Source organism: Girardinichthys multiradiatus, chromosome 24, assembly GCF_021462225.1.
Source record: "Girardinichthys multiradiatus isolate DD_20200921_A chromosome 24, DD_fGirMul_XY1, whole genome shotgun sequence".
Classification (NCBI taxonomy): Eukaryota; Metazoa; Chordata; class Actinopteri; order Cyprinodontiformes; family Goodeidae; genus Girardinichthys; species Girardinichthys multiradiatus.
The window spans coordinates 19,750,472-19,771,126 of NC_061816.1; the positions used below are offsets into that span (position 1 = coordinate 19,750,472).

At 38.8% G+C, this 20,655-nt stretch overlaps 1 protein-coding gene across 3 annotated transcripts in view; it reads left to right on the forward strand.

Annotated features, from left to right (window-relative positions):
* Positions 1-20,655, forward strand: part of LOC124861702 (inactive dipeptidyl peptidase 10-like) — a 98,423-nt gene that overhangs the window by 47,586 nt on the left and 30,182 nt on the right. For all 3 annotated transcript variants that reach the window (XM_047355621.1, XM_047355622.1, XM_047355623.1), the window contains 6 exons: positions 9,560-9,654; positions 11,438-11,512; positions 17,082-17,134; positions 17,226-17,307; positions 18,760-18,880; positions 19,379-19,533. In XM_047355621.1, the coding sequence (XP_047211577.1) occupies positions 9,560-9,654; positions 11,438-11,512; positions 17,082-17,134; positions 17,226-17,307; positions 18,760-18,880; positions 19,379-19,533 (581 nt within the window). The remainder of the gene's footprint in view (positions 1-9,559; positions 9,655-11,437; positions 11,513-17,081; positions 17,135-17,225; positions 17,308-18,759; positions 18,881-19,378; positions 19,534-20,655) is intronic.

The window sequence follows — 20,655 nt, forward strand, 5'->3', positions numbered from 1 at the left end:
GTAGTAACAAATATATAAAACAAGAAAGCAACAATTACATTACATTACTTAAAAGTACAATTACAATTTCACAATTACATTATTTAAAATAGTGTCGATTATTAAACCTAAAAAATGTTGTCTCACATTTCTTTCTTATTGAAAATACTTCTTAAATACTCAATGGGAAGTATAGTCATACTGCATTCGAAAAGTTCTGGCTTCGATTCAATTTTTCTCCCATGCCACATGTAGATGTGCCCCTGTACAAGGCACTTAATCCCAAATTGTCTACCGATGTGCAAATAGGTGTATTACTGTGAACATTTTTGAGTACAAATGGGTGAATGTGGCTATAGTGTAAAATGCTTTGTGTGGTTGTTATAAATAGCAAAGCGCTTTATGAATTCAGTTCATTTATCTGGAAATACTCAAAAAAGCTAATTAGCTGAACTCATTTAGCTAGCCTGCACCACCTCTTAACAGACATACTGCTACAGAGTTTTAGCATTAAACTTAACTTTCAAATGAGCATTACCTGAATAGCAGTAATGGGTGAAGTCCTTTAGCTTTCTGTTTATAGCTTTTTAAGGAGCCAAACATCTTTCTTATATAAAAGAGAAATGAGTGACCGGTGTGCAGGGTGCCGAAATAAGGAAGGGAGGGGCAATTGGGCTCCAGACTCGTAGTAGTGGTATGGCGGACATTTTCAACCGTGGCTTCTTAAAACTGTTGTATACCTTCAGACTGGTAGTCAGTGTATGTCTACTCTGTTGACTAAGGTCAAGGTTAATTACAGTTTATATTCTTCATATTATTCTAATGAGGAAAAAGGTTTTCATGAGCATCAATTCACTGGCAAAACATTTAAAGGCTCTTCCAAACAATACAAGATTCAGCATCCTACAGAGAGAAAGATTATTCACTGGTGGGAAACATTTAAGATCCGCCAATCTTCACAGGAGTGCATTTTGCGGTAAATGTAACCCAGTGTCAGAAAAAAACACCCAGGAGCTTTATCTCAGACTCTACTGGCCATTTGATTTAAAGTTCAAAACAGAACAATTAGGAAAAGACTGAACAAATATGGCTTGTTGTAAATGTTTGAAAGGGAAGGCCTCTAATCTCTTAAAAGTAACATGACTTTGGTTTGCAAAGTTGCATAGAAGTGAAACAAGACTTATAGACCAACACCTTTTGGACGAAGAAGAAGACCAAAGTAGAGATGCTCAACCATAATAGACAGTACCTGGTTTGGAGAAAACCAATTTACCAACTTTTAGGTATGTTGGTCCAGGGATGATTATTTAGGCTTCTTCTCAAGCCACAAGACCTAGGCACCTTGCAGTTGCTTTTCCAAGGTCAATGTGATTCTACCTTGGCATTGCGGTAATTTTAGAAGCTGGTAAGTTTTTATTTTGTGCTGTTAGTCTGTGCTGCTTGCTATGAGCTTTATTTCTCTATTATCATCAGCATTATGGATGCTAATGTGATCTGATGTTTCTACGGGAACTGTACAATCCATGATCAGCATCCTGCGTGATGTGTATTTGCAGACTAACCCCTAAAATGTGTATGGGTTATCTATTTATAAAGTTTACAGTGCTTGCTCTTTTTTAGCTGAGAAGAAGAAAACGTCCAGATGAGGATTTACACTTGCTTGTTGGATGTTAATAAGGTTTAGACAAACAACAGGGCACAGGGCAAAGACCCACAGTTGATGTAATATGTATGAGGTCTGTAAAATTAAACAGCATCAGGAAACTGTAAATCCACCACATATGCTTTGTAAATCCACTGGATAATGGTATTTACCTTACTGTGCATGCAGATGTACTCACATCCCCCTTTGCCAAAGCTGAGCAAGCTCTGCACTGATGGACTAACAATTTGGCTTCACATTCCTCAGTAGGAGAGAATAACTATGATGGGTTTACAGCAGAACGTACGGATTTTCTAATTGCAAATTATGAAGCCACCTGAGTAGAGCTTACTTAGCCTTGGGAGCATGTGAATACGGGTTCCTGTTTATCCTGAAGCCTTCACCACTCTAGCTCTCACCTTGATATTCTTAATGATCCAGAAACCTTTCAGCTGCAGTACTCTACGCAGTTGTTTTATTATAATGTGCAGGTATTTTGATGAACACCTCTTACAAGGTAACCCTCACCAAGATAAAAAGCCATTGATTTCAAGTAAACATGCACGATATATCTGTCACACCCACAGGGGTTGTGTGTAGGTGTTTGTGTTTGTGCTGTTTTTCTCTCCTCCTACAGGGTTTGAATGGCAGGTGCAGCTACCCAGGTGTTTCTCGTTGAGCCCAATCAAGAGGGCTTCTTAAGGAGCAGGAACCTGTAGGGAGGTATCAGCTTGTTATCTCTGCCAGCGTGGTAACCTGCCTTTGCAGAGTTGGATCCTTCTGATAACCATGTCCTGGATTCCATGCTCCTGTTCTCTGTGGCGAGATTCTTGGAACTACTCCTTGCTGCTCCAGCTGTGAGTCTCCCTTCCTCTCCTGTCACCAGCCCTGCAACTCAGAGATCACCTTTTGGAAACATCCAACCTTTGCTCACCTACCTGTCCACCCTCCAACATTGCTCGCCCAGCTAAGGCGCTGCCGCTCAGAAGATCACAAATTGAGACAATCGGTACTGTGAACCTCCGTGCCTCTCCTCCTGTCTTACACAGCCTGTGTGGCAAAACTAACCTCTTCCTACAAGCCATCATCCACCACCAACTGTGAGCAAACCTCACTCCTGTCCTGCTTGTCTTCCAATATCTCGTCTGGAACAAAACCATAGCCCCTCTCCTCTCCTCCTCAGTTACCCTGATCCCTCCAGCAGATCCAGTCCGTGTTCAGTCTCACTCTTGATGTGTTTCAAATAAACTATTTAAACTGCTGTTCTGCCTCCTTAATTATTGCCCATACTCAGTCTGTAAAACCAACGTGAGAATATTGTTATAAACATCAGAATCAGCTGATGTTGGTCATATTTGTTTTTTTTAACATATCAGTCTCGGTCTTATAAGTAAAACTGGGTTTATACTAACAACTGATGTTTATTTCCAACTTATTGCTGTATGTGTTTGGGGAGCGGAGGGGGTTAGCCATGTGGTATTTGTGTGGGTTTGTGACTGAGATTCAGCGAATCATTGTGGGGTGTTTAATTGAAGCAGAGAAGAAATGTCAAACATTTTTTCACAGTGTTGAAAGGGTAGGAAATTATATAATAGCGCTAAATGTCGGTTATCACACATAATAACAATATTAATGTCGGATATTGGCCCACATTTTCATATTGGTGATTTCAAGCTGACCTGCCTCCCTTTTATGGCAAACAGTCTGCTGTTAGATTTTTAGAACAGTGCCTGATATGATTAAAGCTAATCTTTCTAACAAAACATACAGTGAAAATAGGTTATTCTTTATAATCCTTTTCCAGCTAATAAAGCTTCTTGCAATGCAATGATGAGCATGATTACTGCATAAAAATCTAATAATTATAAGAGGTATGACCCAGGAATGGTTGTCCTACCAAAATTACTCCAAGAGCACATCAACAAATCATCCAGGAGGTCACAAAAGAACCCAGAACAGCATGTTAAGCACTCACTGCCATTCAGTAAGGTCAGCGTTTGTGACTAAACTATAAAGAGGCTGGGCAAAGGGTTCCAAGGCCAAAAAAAGCACAGAGCAACGTTTGTCTGAAAAACATCTTGATAATCTTTAGGAGTTTTGGAAAAAAAATGTCTGTGGACTGAGGAGACAGAAGTGGTACTTTTTGGAAGGTTTGTGTCCTGTTACATCTGCTGTAAAACTAACAAAGCATTTCAGAACAGGAACATCATGCTGACAGTCAAACCTGCTGGTGTGAGTGTGCTGGTCTGGGGCAGCTTTAAGACATAAACGACCTGTTTATACTGATGGAACCATGAGTTCCGCTCTTTATCAGACAATCTTGAAGGAGAATGTCAGACCATCAGTTTGTAACCTTAAGCTGAAGCAACAATCATGTAGCAGGACAACAAGCCAAAGCACACAAGCAGCTCTACTTCTGAACTGCACCACAATTAAACAAAATGAAGGTTCTAAATTTTAACATGTTGCTAAGGATATATCAACACTTGTCGCTTATCAACAGGGCAGAAAAGTTGATCCACATACCTAAATGCAGACACAAAGGTTATTTGATATCTAATTCACATGTTTTGTCTCTTGTAGACTGGAGAAAATACATCGCTTAGGATTTCTAGCATAAAAGACATTTATAAAAATGAGGCCCAGCCAACCTAAAGAGCAAAAACACATTTTCCAATTTCCTTATGCATTTATATTTGAGGTGTCCTTCACATAACCCTCACCATCTGGCTCTGCAGCTTACTGAACAATGTAGATCCACGTTTGGATTTCTTTCCAACTGCATTAGTGCACATACCCAGCCTGAACCTATAACGCGCCAGGACAGTGATTTTCGCAGCTGCAATCAGCCACAAATTCACTCTGAAATGAGATATGAGATTCCAAAAGTAGGGATGGGGAAAGACGAAGCGGCTGCCTCTGGATTAAATTGACAAAAAAGACTCGGAATGTAAAACTAATCCCTGTTTTGCTATCTATTAAATGTTTCTGCATGATATATAAGGGTATGAATACAAGTAAAACCTGTGACATTAGGTGGGTGCTTTGATTTGAATTGATGTGTACAGGTCCTTCTCAAAAAATTAGCATATTGTGATAAAGTTCATTATTTTCCATAATGTCATGATGAAAATTTAACATTCATATATTTTAGATTCATTGCACAATAACTGAAATATTTCAGGTCTTTTATTGTCTTAATACGGATGATTTTGGCATACAGCTCATGAAAACCCAAAATTCCTATCTCACAAAATTAGCATATCATTAAAAGGGTCTCTAAACGAGCTATGAACCTAATCATCTGAATCAACGAGTTAACTCTAAACACCTGCAAAAGATTCCTGAGGCCTTTAAAACTCCCAGCCTGGTTCATCACTCAAAACCCCAATCATGGGTAAGACTGCCGACCTGACTGCTGTCCAGAAGGCCACTATTGACACCCTCAAGCAAGAGGGTAAGACACAGAAAGACATTTCTGAACGAATAGGCTGTTCCCAGAGTGCTGTATCAAGGCACCTCAGTAGGAAGTCTGTGGGAAGGAAAAAGTGTGGCAGAAAACGCTGCACAACAATAAGAGGTGACCGGACCTTGAGGAAGATTGTGGAGAAGGGCCGATTCCAGACCTTGGGGGACCTGCAGAAGAAGTGGACTGAGTCTGGAGTAGAAACATCCAGAGCCACCGTGCACAGGCGTGTGCAGGAAATGGGCTACAGGTGCCGCATTCCCCAGACCTGGGCTACAGAGAAGCAGCACTGGACTGTTGCTCAGTGGTCCAAAGTACTTTTTTCGGATGAAAGCAAATTCTGCATGTCATTCGGAAATCAAGGTGCCAGAGTCTGGAGGAAGACTGGGGAGAAGGAAATGCCAAAATGCCAGAAGTCCAGTGTCAAGTACCCACAGTCAGTGATGGTCTGGGGTGCCGTGTCAGCTGCTGTTGTTGGTCCACTGTGTTTTATCAAGGGCAGGGTCAATGCAGCTAGCTATCAGGAGATTTTGGAGCACTTCATGCTTCCATCTGCTGAAAAGCTTTATGGAGATGAAGATTTCATTTTTCAGCATGACCTGGCACCTGCTCACAGTGCCAAAACCACTGGTAAATGGTTTACTGACCTTGGTATCACTGTGCTCAATTGGCCTGGCAACTCTCCTGACCTGAACCCCATAGAGAATCTGTGGGATATTGTGAAGAGAACGTTGAGAGACTCAAGACCCAACACTCTGGATGAGCTAAAGGCCGCTATCGAAGCATTCTGGGCCTCCATAAGACCTCAGCAGTGCCACAGGCTGATTGCCTCCATGCCACGCCGCATTGAAGCAGTCATTTCTGCAAAAGGATTCCCGACCAAGTATTGAGTGCATAACTGTACATGATTATTTGAAGGTTGATGTTTTTTGTATTAAAAACACTTTTCTTTTTTTCGTTGGATGAAATATGCTAATTTTGTGAGATAGGAATTTTGGGTTTTCATGAGCTGTATGCCAAAATCATCCGTATTAAGACAATAAAAGACCTGAAATATTTCAGTTAGTGTGCAATGAATCTAAAATATATGAATGTTAAATTTTCATCATTACATTATAGAAAATAATGAACTTTATCACAATATGTTAATTTTTTGAGAAGGACCTGTATATCGAAAACTATTAAAAAGTAAAAAATTATTTTTGCTGACCTAAGATTCAATGTAAGCGACCACAAAGACATATGATAGATTTTATTCTGACAAAAACACTCTTTCAGAATCGAGCAGCAAATCAGAGAAATATCAGTTTCATTCATTGAGGCACAGACACTTCTCTTTACTGACGTCAGATCTAGGTTAATCAGCACGTTAGTTGAGATAGTTGAGGAGAATATTTTGATGACCCATCCTGCTGCTCTTGTGCTTTGTGAATAAAACAGACTGCTCTGGGTCTGCTGCTTTGAAAACCACATCTCCTGTTTTTTTCCCTCAACAAGACATGTACTGACCACTGCAGTTATATGATGCATCAGTTCCTTACTGGCTGCAAATCATTTGCCTCTTGCAGCTTCATGGAGCAAGAGCAGGCAGTGTTTGTAAAGCACGTTGGTAATTGCAAGGCATTGTTGGAAGGGGCTATATAAATACAGTTTAAATGATTTGACAGAGTGATAAAACAGATCCAGCACATTGTGTGTGTGTGTTGCAGTATGAACTTCTATTGAACAGAGAGGCCAGTGCAAGCAGTAGCTAAGAAAAGCTATTTTTATTTTGCTCTTTTTAAATGATTCTCACAGACTTTTTAACATCTTATTTATACATTACTGTTGGAAATTGTGTCTGAAATTAAGATCAGTATTTTCCAATTCTGATGTAATTGCTGCAAACCTTCACATATTAAAAATAGTTTTGCCTACTTCATGTTGTCATACAGTTTCATTCTACAGCTCTGTCAGAAATTTAGCCTGGGTTTGGATAGTGTAATTGATCTCAGCTTTCCAAAAATATGGTTAATCACAGTTAATTCATGCCCTTAAAAACCTAAATCCGTTTTTAAAATCTGCTTTTTGTTTTTACTTGGTTATGTCAGATAATAAAAAAGTTTCATGATCTGAAACATTTAAATATGGGCAAAGGAAAAAACAAAAAAACTGTAGGGGGACAAATAATTTTTTCAAAGCTCAATGTCTAGTTGGAAAGACATCATCAATAACCTTTATGGGCCCCTGAGAATGTTATGAAAAAGGGAAGCAAAGTCAAAAAGATACATTGATACATAACTACTAATTAAAATGAAAATCAACAGATGTATATTAACGCAAGGCAAGACTGAAAAACAACAGCAATGACTGCCAGGGGCACCTTAATATTTTACGAAATGGTGAGCAACATCAGAGAGTTGCAACAATGCATCATTACCCCATTTAGTAAAGAAAGCAGCTGGTGTGAGCAAACACTATGCCAGGATGAAAAGGCAACAGCAATGGCACTTTATGAACTCCTTGTTGTGTTATGAATTAGGAAAGTACAGGTCCTTCTCAAAATATTAGCATATTGTGATAAAGTTCATTATTTTCCATAAAGTCATGATGAAAATTTTACTTTCATATATTTTAGATTCATTGCACACTAACTGAAATATTTCAGGTCTTTTATTGTCTTAATACGAATGATTTTGGCATACAGCTCATGAAAACCCAAAATTCCTATCTCACAAAATTAGCATATTTAATCCAACCAATAAAAGAAAAGTGTTTTTAATACAAAAAACATCAACCTTCAAATAATCATGTACAGTTATGCACTCAATACTTGGTTGGGAATCCTTTTGCAGAAATGACTGCTTTAATGCGGCGTGGCATGGAGGCAATCAGCCTGTGGCACTGCTGAGGTCTTATGGAGGCCCAGGATGCTTCGATAGCGGCCTTTAGCTCATCCAGAGTGTTGGGTCTTGAGTCTCTCAACATTCTCTTCACAATATCCCACAGATTCTCTATGGGGTTCAGGTCAGGAGAGTTGGCAGGCCAATTGAGCACGGTGATACCATGGTCAGTAAACCATTTACCAGTGGTTTTGGCACTGTGAGCAGGTGCCAGGTCGTGCTGAAAAATGAAATCTTCATCTCCATAAAGCTTTTCAGCAGATGGAAGCATGAAGTGCTCCAAAATCTCCTGATAGCTAGCTGCATTGACCCTGCCCTTGATAAAACACAGTGGACCAACACCAGCAGCTGACACGGCACCCCAGACCATCACTGACTGTGGGTACTTGACACTGGACTTCTGGCATTTTGGCATTTCCTTTTCCCCAGTCTTCCTCCAGACTCTGGCACCTTGATTTCCGAATGACATGCAGAATTTGCTTTCATCTGAAAAAAGTACTTTGGACCACTGAGCAACAGTCCAGTGCTGCTTCTCTGTAGCCCAGGTCAGGCGCTTCTGCCGCTGTTTCTGGTTCAAAAGTGGCTTGACCTGGGGAATGCGGCACCTGTAGCCCATTTCCTGCACACGCCTGTGCACGGTGGCTCTGGATGTTTCTACTCCAGACTCAGTCCACTTCTTCTGCAGGTCCCCCAAGGTCTGGAATCGGCCCTTCTCCACAATCTTCCTCAGGGTCCGGTCACCTCTTCTCGTTGTGCAGCGTTTTCTGCCACACTTTTTCCTTCCCACAGACTTCCCACTGAGGTGCCTTGATACAGCACTCTGGGAACAGCCTATTCGTTCAGAAATTTCTTGCTTGAGGGTGTCAATAGTGGCCTTCTGGACAGCAGTCAGGTCGGCAGTCTTACCCATGATTGGGGTTTTGAGTGATGAACCAGGCTGGGAGTTTTAAAGGCCTCAGGAATCTTTTACAGGTGTTTAGAGTTAACTCGTTGATTCAGATGATTAGGTTCATAGCTCGTTTAGAGACCCTTTTAATTATATGCTAATTTTGTGAGATAGGAATTTTGGGTTTTCATAAGCTGTATGCCAAAATCATTCGTATTAAGACAATAAAAGACCTGAAATATTTCAGTTAGTGTGCAATGAATCTAAAATATATGAATGTTAAATTTTCATCATGACATTATGGAAAATAATGAACTTTATCACAATATGCTAATATTTTGAGAAGGACCTGTAATTACTCAATTTAAGAGCAAAAGTAACAGGTGTGCGTTAACACAATGCCAAAGTTAAAGGACCATAGCAATTAAATCACAGAGGCAACTGTTGCTGTCCATCAATCTAGGAAGGGTTATTAGCTACAACAATTTGAAGTCCATTTTGGTATTATTTCCTGATAACCATAGAACTGAAAGACATTATAACTATATCTGAGCTTGTCAAAACCTATTAAGTGTTGGTATTGACTATTTAAATCTAGGTTACCTTTCAATGCACAAAGTTAGTCTGTATCATTTGACTTCAACTTGACTTAAACTCGTCCTTATTTGGTATTCATTTTGTAATCTTTTTGCTTTTCCTCTCAGATTTAGAGGTGGTTTACAGAAACAGAGATGGTCACGTTGTCACGTTCAACTTTGTCCTGAATGAGACGGAGGTTATTTTGAAGAACACCACATTTGTAAGTTATTGCTGCCACTTTCATTATCTTTTATGCATATCCGTAATCTAGACCAGCTCTTTGGCTTCTGTCACACATAAACATCAACAAGGATCAATAAAGTTACGTTTTCTTTTAACTATTGAACATTTTATTTCATGCAGGAATATGGAGTTTTGTAAAAAATAAATACAGCAATGACACATAAAGCTGCTGCTTGAAGCTATTTTATAAGAAATGTTGGAATCTCACTATTTGTTCGCCAGCTATTCATCAACAGTAAATGCAGCTGCATTACCTTCAGGAATATACATTCACATCCTAAACTGCAGCTCAGTGAATGATTGATGTTTTCTGTAAAATCAAGGTTAAATTTAGCAGTTTCCTGCTGGCATCGTGTTAATCCTGTTGCTGTTCCATAACGTTTGTGTACTGAAACAAATCAGTCCCATTTTATCATCATCTCACCCACACCACTTTTCACTCAGAATTACAGAAAGGCTTTAAAGCCGACTTTGATGAGGATTGGAAGTAGGGTTGTCGATTTAAAAACAACCACTTGTGAGGCAGCTTGAAATATTTTTGCATGTACACCCAATATTTGAAACTGTGGCGGCTGGATTTTGAAAATAGCAGTCTGTAGCCCTGGCCTGAGGGTAAAAGTCTAAACAGTTTGTGTCCAGGGTGTGTGGGGTCTGCAGAGATGTTAGCTGCCCTTTTCCTGACGCTGGACCTGCACCAGTCCTGAATGGAAGGAAGGTCAGCCATGATGATCCACTCTGCAGACCTAATTGTTTGGCCCTGTCATGTTTTGTGGATGAGCCAAACCTCACAGAGATGGATGTGCACAGGATATACTAATTAATGGGCGTGTAAAAGGGGACCAGCAGCTCCTGTGGAGGGTTGTACTTCTTAAGTTGTTGCAAGAACTACAATCTCTACTAGGCCTTCTTCTGAACAGTGTCTATGTGTAAGGACCATCTCATTCCCGAAGATAGAATGTGATCCACTGTAGACAACGTTTTGTTAAGGATAGTAATGGGCGGAAGGGTGGTGGTTGTTCCCACTGGGTCCCGGTAGGGAGCTGATCCACCTTCTGTCTGTATGCAGACTTCACATTGTCCAGGATTAGATCCATGACATTGGTCTCATCTGCGAACTTCAGGAGTTTCACAGACGGGTCTGCGGAGGTGCAGTCATTTGTTTAAAGAGAGAAAAGGAGTGGGGAGAGAACCCACCTCTGGGGGGTGCGGGTGCTGATGGTTCTTGTACAGGAGAAGATGTACAGTTTTTTTTTTTTACCACTGTTACATATTTTTATACTAGACATATAGTTCTAACTTTTTATTTGCGATTTAATTTTTCTTACATTATTAAAATATTGAGAATAAAATATAAGAACTAAATTCTTGAAAAAAATTTGGAATTTTGTTTGTATTTTCCAGCTCTAGAGAAAAATGAGGAAAACATTAAATATTTGTATTTAAATACTTGTTCTTGGTGCCCCTATTTCTTTCTTACTTTCCTTCCATCCTTATGTCCTACCTACATCTTCAATTCTTGTGTCTTCTTCTTTCCATATTTGTGGAAAGCCGAGCGTTTTCTTTGTTAGGAATTGAGAAAAGTATTACTCATAAAATAAGACATTTACTAGGTTATTGTAACCATAACTGTGTCAGGGGCATGAATAATTTTGGGCTTAACTCTAACAGCAACTGTGGTGACATCTTTTCAGAAAGGTTTTTGCTTCTGACATAATTTATAACATATAAAACAATATTTAAAGCTTGTCTGTTTCCTTTAGGTCTCCTTTAAGGTGGCAAAATATTCACTCTCTCCAGATCTGAAGTACGCACTCTTTGCATACGATGTCAAACAGGTGAGCTGATTACTATAAATAAAGTTCCCGTGAATAACAGTTGGTGTTTAGGTTTTTTCATCATTATAATCACACTAGCTTTGATTGCAGTTCATCCTGAGTGTTATCAGCCATTCTTTTCACCTTTTGTTTTATATCCTGGCGGTTCGGCGTTTCTATTGTGCTCCTGTGAAATACCCAGTGGTGCCATCACTCATATGCACACACACACACATCACCCGTTTGTGATGCCTCTATTCATATTCACAGGGTTCTTTTTTCTGACAAGTGATTTTCTGCTTTGGCGAAGGGTTGCTCTGATAGTTTGGATTTTTGAGGGATGAAAGAATTCGTTGCACCGCTCATGAACACATTTCTCTGTGAGAACAAATTGTACCACCTGCACTGAACAGGTGTAGATTTGTTTTGTATAATTTTGTTTTCTAAACACCGGTTTTTCTATATTATTTGTGCCATAAGTCGACCTGCAGGAGGCTTTCCTTTCTCCCCAGTGAAGGCTTTCCATCGATTTTTAAACTGCAAGCAATGATCTAGAAATGTTGCTGCAGCTGATAAAGTGAGAGATGTGTGTGTGTGTGTGTGTGTGTGTGTGTGTGTTTTACATTAAGTTCTCTAATGATCGCCTTGTCAATATAATTTCTCGGACTGTCAGCCTCTCATTTGAAAGGAAGAGTGCACCTTAAATCTAGCTTTAATTAATTAAATTCCAGTTTCATGTGTTGCTTTGGTAACAGAATCACCTCTTACTGAAGCTTTTAGTTGCCCTCGGTTTAGTTTGTTTCAAATAAAAAACACTCTTTTCTAAAGAATGATTTCAAACTATACAAACCAACTGTGCCTTATATGTGTAAAAGTAATCGGCAGTCCCTAGACCTTATTACTGCTTGTGCAACATTTAGCAGCAATAACCACCTATGCCTCCTTTACATCGCTATGGAGGAATTTTAACCCACTTTTCTTTGCAGAATTGTTTTTATGCAGTCACATTAGAGGGTTTTCAGGGTTGAATTGCCTGTTTCAGGTCATGCAACAGAATCTAAATTGGACTTTGCCACCCCAGGAAAATATGCCCTTTCGATACTGCTGCTGTAAAAATGCGATTGACTATATAGATTACAATTAAAATTTTTTCTTTTTTTTTCAGTTTTCTGTTTAATGATTACAGAATATTCCCACCACCGTGGGCATTAATAGCAGGTTGTCCATACAACTTGTCAAATATATTATTGATATGATATGAAAAAAAGAATCCTACCAAATGCTGCATCCAAGCAGTCCTATGAATTCACAGTTAATGAGATTAGCTATATATACCCCAAGGAGATAATTAGGATGCTTTTTGGTCAGTGGTGGTTTTGCCCTTGGAGCTCTCCCATGGATGCTCTCCCAGTCTCTTTCTTATTGTTGAATCTTGAATACTGATCTTAAGTGAGGCCTGCAGTGCTTTAGATGCTGTTATGGGTTCTTTTGTGACCTCCTGGATGAGTCGTTCATGAGCTCTTGGAGTGACTTTAGTGGGCTGTCCACTCCATGAAAGGTTCACCACCTCTATGTTTTCTCTATTTGTAGATAAGGGTTCTCACTGTGGTTATCTGGAAACCCATGGCCTTAGAAATTGCTTTGTAAGTCTTCATACAGGGGTTGGACAATGAAACTGAAACACCTGGTTTTAGACCACAATAATTTATTAGTATGGTGTAGGGCCTCCTTTTGCGGCCAATACAGCGTCAGTTCGTCTTGGGAATAACATATACAAGTCCTGCACAGTGGTCAGAGGGATTTTAAGCCATTCTTCTTGCAGGATAGTGGCCAGGTCACTACGTGATACTGGTGGAGGAAAACGTTTCCTGACTCGCTCCTCCAAAACACCCCAAATTGGCTCAATAATATTTAGATCTGGTGACTGTGCAGGCCATGGGAGATGTTCAACTTCACTTTCATGTTCATCAAACCAATCTTTCACCAGTCTTGCTGTGTGTATTGGTGCATTGTCATCCTGATACATGGCACCACCTTCAGGATACAATGTTTGAACCATTGGATGCACATGGTCCTCAAGAATGGTTCGGTAGTCCTTGGCAGTGACGCGTCCATCTAGCACAAGTATTGGGCCAAGGGAATGCCATGATATGGCAGCCCAAACCATCACTGATCCACCCCCATGCTTCACTCTGGGCATGCAACAGTCTGGGTGGTACGCTTCTTTGGGGCTTCTCCACACCGTAACTCTCCCGGATGTGGGGAAAACAGTAAAGGTGGACTCATCAGAGAACAATACATGTTTCACATTGTCCACAGCCCAAGATTTGCACTCCTTGCACCATTGAAACCGACGTTTGGCATTGGCATGAGTGACCAAAGGTTTGGCTATAGCAGCCCGGCCGTTTATATTGACCCTGTGGAGCTCACGACGGACAGTTCTGGTGGAAACAGGACAGTTGAGGTGCACATTTAATTCTGCCGTGATTTGGGCAGCCGTGGTTTTATGTTTTTTGGATACAATCCGGGTTAGCACCCGAACATCCCTTTCAGACAGCTTCCTCTTGCGTCCACAGATAATCCTGTTGGATGTGGTTCGTACTTCTTGGTGGTATGCTGACATTACCCTGGATACCGTGGCTCTTGATACATCACAAAGACTTGCTGTCTTGGTCACAGATGCACCAGCAAGACGTGCACCAACAATTTGTCCTCTTTTGAACTCTGGTATGTCACCCATAATGTTGTGTGCATTTCAATATTTTGAGCATAACTGTGCTCTTACCCTGCTAATTGAACCTTCACACTCTGCTCTTACTGGTGCAATGTGCAATCAATGAAGACTGGCTACCAGGCTGGTCCAATTTAGCCATGAAACCTCCCACACTAAAATGACAGGTGTTTCAGTTTCATTGTCCAACCCCTGTACAGGTCCTTCTCAAAATATTAGCATATTGTGATAAAGTTCATTATTTTCCATAATGTAATGATGAAAATTTAACATTCATATATTTTAGATTCATTGCACACTAACTGAAATATTTCAGGTCTTTTATTGTCTTAATACGGATGATTTTGGCATACAGCTCATGAAAACCCAAAATTCCTATCTTACAAAATTAGCATATTTCATCCGACCAATAAAAGAAAAGTGTTTTTAATACAAAAAACATCAACCTTCAAATAATCATGTACAGTTATGCACTCAATACTTGGTCGGGAATCCTTTGGCAGAAATGACTGCTTCAATGCGGCGTGGCATGGAGGCAATCAGCCTGTGGCACTGCTGAGGTCTTATGGAGGCCCAGGATGCTTCGATAGCGGCCTTTAGCTCATCCATAGTGTTGGGTCTTGTGTCTCTCAACGTTCTCTTCACAATATCCCACAGATTCTCTATGGGGTTCAGGTCAGGAGAGTTGGCAGGCCAATTGAACACAGTGATACCATGGTCAGTAAACCATTTACCAGTGGTTTTGGCACTGTGAGCAGGTACCAGGTCGTGCTGAAAAATGAAACCTTCATCTCCATAAATCTTTTCAGCAGATGGAAGCATGAAGTGCTCCAAAATCTCCTGTTAGCTAGCTGCATTGACCCTGCCCAGCGGCAGTCTTACCCATGATTGGGGTTTTGAGTGATGAACCAGGCTGGGAGTTTTAAAGGCCTCAGGAATCTTTTACAGGTGTTTAGAGTTAACTTGTTGATTCAGATGATTAGGTTCATAGCTCATTTAGAGACCCTTTTAAAGATATGCTAATTTTGTGAGATAGGAATTTTGGGTTTTCATGAGCTGTATGCCAAAATCATTCGTATTAAGACAATAAAAGACCTGAAATATTTCAGTTAGTGTGCAATGAATCTAAAATATATGAATGTTAAATTTTCATCATGACATTATGGAAAATAATGAACTTTATCACAATATGCTAATATTTTGAGAAGGACCAGTATATGCCAATGACATGTAACGGAGGGCAGATTGACTTGCATAGTTTATGCCCTTTACTAAATAAAACTATCTAAAAACTACATTTTTTAGATAACTAATTTTCATTTTCAACTGGAGTATGAAATTGAAATTAGTTATATGTTCTGAAATATTTCAATGTGTCAAAAACGCAAAAAATGGAAGAAATCAGTAATGTGGCGTGTACTTTTTCATGGCATCATGTGTATAAAACAGAATGCTCCTAAATCGTCTGAATATTTAGACAATCAGGTTAATCAAACTTTCCTTGGGCTTCTAGTCTCTCTCAGTTTAACTTCCTTTAACTTCTGCATGATCACGTATGAAGAAAAATCACCTGTGCTGAAAAACCACAACTAAATGAAATATTAGATTTTAAAAAATATTTTGCGACATGTTTTAAGCTCAGAGCTCTGGTTAAATTTATTTTTGGCAAAGATTTGTCATTAAAATCTTTTTGTAACATATGTCAGTATTTATTTTAGTTTTTTGAATTTTATATTCTGTCTGTCTGCTCTGATTTTTATTTTTTTCTCATATTTTGTTTATAGTTTTATTACTTTTCTGGTGACACTGCCTATTGGAAAAAAAGAAAAAACACTGATGCAGAAATGCGTTTCGTTGACAAAACAAAATATAAATCTTTGAGTCAAAAAAAAAACCAAATAAGTACTTTCAAGAAGCATAAACAACAACATTTTTGAAGTATACAACTTTTAAATTGGAAAAATCCCATAAATAGTTAAATAAATCACTTGTGCCACAATTATTAGCAACCCTGCTTCTGTGAGACAGCAATTTTTTGTATTGAAAAACATCATGACGCCATGAACTTCAACAAGATTCCCAGGGCCCACAGCATGACAGATTCTCCACCTTAGATTACTCAATCTTTAATTTAACTACATCAATTTATTGCGTTGTGAAACAAATATGTTAAGAAATTATTGCTTTTGACTAAATCACCAGAGGGAAAATTGGTGCAAACAGTCCTATTTTAAAATAAATGGAACTTTAGCACTTTTAAAAAATGTATGTTTTACCTTTTTTAATTAAACTAGAGTTTCTAAAGATGTCTAATAAGTTACCAATGACCTCCTTCATCCCCGAGGCATAACTATAACCTGACATGCAGGCACATTTCTTTTAGCCACTGTCCATTAGGTTTTATATAGTGGACTTTACTTTAAATTTATACGTTTTCATGGAAAAGAACAGTAGTTCAATATAGATCTGTACGTTTTTTTTCTTTGGTCATGTCTGCAAAGGAAGGATAAGACAAACTGCATAGTCACTTGCTGAACATATTTTTTTATATCTACTTGTATAAAGAAGATTTGATCAATATGATATTCAACGAAAAACAAACTATAATTAGTTTTTGGATAATATAGGTAGAATTTGAAGCTTCTGCTTTCAGTGGATTACTTATCTCACTGTGTGGAAGTTGAAAGTATAAGGTTTGAATGCTGTGTTTTCACTTGATGTCATATACTTTATTACTTTTCTGGACATCTCAGGGTTATTAGATATTGCTGTTTTGTTCACTTGGAGAGGCCGATATCACAAAGCGTCAAAACCTTTATCAGTGTTTGCATTTTCTGATTGTCTCTGCTCTCACTGCAGGTATACAGATACTCATACACAGCGTCTTATATTGTGTACAACATCGACACAAGGTGAGACAGCTTTAGCTCCTCTGTCACTGCTTGCATGTGGTAGCGTTCGGGGAAATAACAGATGGTGGTTGTTGATGTTGTGTTTTATCAGGGAGGTATGGGAGCTGAACCCACCAGAGGTTCAAAACTCTGTGCTCCAACATGCAGCCTGGGGAAGACAAGGACGGCAGCTGGTGAGACATTTCCCTTATTTTCTTCTTTCCTCACTTCAGTTATTGTTATAAATCCTTTGTCTCCCCAGAGGGATCTGCTCCAGTGATGTGGCTCTGTCTGAACAATATATTGTCTATTTACATCCTGTGTCTGGGAGGTTTCGTGTTTATGTCTATATTATATAAAACTTAGGCTGCTTATTGAGATGAATTAGTTGAGGCAAGAAAGTTTAGGCTTGCCTTTAATGGGCTGAATGTATTTTTTGTGCTGCATCAGGAAACTTACCACTAAACTTATCACTATTTCAACACACTAACTACATTTGATATTATAACTGATTTCCTAATTGGTACACAAGAATGATTCTGAGCAATAATATTAACAGCATTTATTTATAGTCTAAACTAAAATGATATTTTCTACAGTAAAACTAACAATCTCAGTCATACAATCTGTTTTAGGCTATGCAAATATCACTCAGAGTGCATTGCCATCACAGGATAACTAGTATTATCACATACTGTATATTTTTTCATGGTAAACAAATTATTATTTCCCAACATTGCCCATCTCTGAACAATAGAAATGAACAGCATTTTTTTTTTTAAATCATTACATTCTCATTCAGAACATTGAATTGTTGTGGTAAAATATCACTGAAATCACTGCAAACTCAGTGGAACTGTGCAACCATCCATCTTTGAAGTAAAAAGTATTTACTTCTGTTTTAGAGAGTAACTGATGTCAAAAATTTTGATATCCATGTTCTATTGCTGTTAATGACTGCTCTGTATTCTCATCTGAACTTCCTTTTCTTTTGTATTCTTTCGTGATCTATTGAAATTACAGATTTCCATGATGTTTTGAGGGATTTTACCTATGATTTAGGCTATAACAGCTGTCAAAGAATCAGAACTGGCTGCAAATAACTGTGCTCCCAACTGGAGCTTGTTTTTCCTCTCATTAAAAAATTCAACTCAAATGTATTTATTATGCACGTTCCAAAAAAAACCACTTTGACTAAAATGCTTTACAGGAATAGCACCAAAATAAAAAAAATAACAAATTAAACATAAAAGAATAAAACTTCTAGTTGGTACAATACATATCCAACTGGAGTTATTTTACTTACATTTTAGAGTATAATCTCTATGAAACAACCTGAGATTTATATTTTATTGGCCCAATCTTATTGTCCAGTCCCATTCTTTAGCTTTCACTTTGAAGGAGAAGGCTTAGGGGGGTAGCATAGCTAATGTGTTTATGATATGTGTGTTATATAAAAGGAATTACATTTTTAGTAGTTGATAGTCTAAAGAACTGTTGATAAAATGAATGTGGAAAAAAGGTATGTTCTAAGGCAACAAGCCCCGGGGCTGTGGTCCAGAATAAAATAATAAAAAAAGTGGGAAAACACCTGGTTAAAATAACAATGGTAGAGATAAACTTGAATGTTCATCTTTCCTCCTCAGATATACATCTTTGAAAACAACATCTACTATCAACCAGACATGAAGAGCAGCTCTCTGAGAATCACCTCCTCTGGGATGGAAGGAGTCATCTTCAACGGGATAGCTGACTGGTTATATGAAGGTGGGTTTATTCAAGTAATTTCTCTGGATGTTTGGGTGTAAATACGTAAACTGTGGCTTTGATTGCTGAGTGATGTGAATTATTTTCTGGGAGAAATCTTCATATTTTCCCTTCCATTAGATATTTGACAGTTGAAAGTGACTCTGTCTTTGGTGGATACAGTATACTGTGTAATCTCAGGTTTTCCAAAGCTTTGTTTTTGGCGTTCAGAATGCAGGAGAGCAGATGAGACAAACTAAACAGATTAGCGGTGAAAAATCAACAACAAGCCTTGGCAATCCTTGAAGTGCCTGGGAAGGCTTCGCACAGGCAGTAGCACAAAAAATCCTGGCAGATGAAGGACATTTGGAGATTCAGCTTTTATGTTTGTTTTTACCTTGAAGCATAATCACTTGGTTTATATTCTTGACTAATCTTAGGACTCCAACTGGGATAGCTTTCATAATTAACCTGACAATTACAGAAAAAGGAGATTTCAAATGAGTTGTATCTCATCAGAGGAGATACTGCACTCACACCTGGCTCACTGGTGGTCACCTGATGGAGAGCGACTGGCCTTCCTAAGAATCGACGACACTGCTGTGCCCAACATGGCTCTGCCACAGTTCACTGGCAGCACTTACCCCCGAGGAATACAGTATCCCTATCCAACGGTAAGGCTTCATAAAATCTGAGGCAATTGATAAGTACCCAAACTGTAGAAATAATGCAGTTGAAAATAATTGGTGTTCTTCTTTTCTTAAATAATACAGTAACAATTGTCATTTACTTAGAACAGACTTCGGAATTTGAATGCTGCCTTGAAAACATCCTAAATATTCAGATTTGTTTGTAAACTTTAAAAATGGAATGGGTTATTATTGTGGTTTGGAGAAGAAAAATGTAGATTTTCTTTTTCTTGTTTTAGATAAAAAACATATTTTAAGAGGTGCACCTACACAAAAAAATGGTGAATGTAGAATAAATTATTGATTTCCATCCACCCATGAAAAAGTAGTGTCTAGGCCAAAGAGACTGAGAAGAATTAAGGATTGCAGGATTATATACATATATATATATCTATATATATACATATATAGATATATATATAGATATATATATAGATATACAGTACAGACCAAAGGTTTGGACACACCTTCTCATTCAAAGAGTTTTCTTTATTTTCATGACTATGAATATTGTAGCTTCACACTGAAGGCATCAAAACTATGGATTAACACATGTGGAATTATATACTGAACAAAAAAGTGTGAAACAACTGAAAATATGTCTTATATTCTAGGTTCTTCAAAGTAGCCACCTTTTGCTTTGATTACTGCTCCGCACTCTTGGCATTCTGTTGATGAGCTTCAAGAGGTAGTCACCTGAAATGGTTTTCCAACAGTCTTGAAGGAGTTCCCAGAGATGCTTAGCACTTGTTGGCCCTTTTACCTTCACTCTGCGGTCCAGCTCACCCCAAACCATTTCGATTGGGTTCAGGTCCGGTGACTGTGGAGGCCAGGTCATCTGGCGCACCACCCCATCACTCTCCTTCTTGGTCAAATAGCCCTTACAGAGCCTGGAGGTGTGTTTGGGGTCATTGTCCTGTTGAAAAATAAATGATGGTCCAACTAAACGCAAACCGGATGGAATAGCATGCTGCTACAAGATGCTGTGGTAGCCATGCTGGTTCAGTATGCCTTCTATTTTGAATAAATCCCCGACAGTGTCACCAGCAAAGCACCCCCACACCATCACACCTCCTCCTCCAAGCTTCACAGTGGGAACCAGGCATG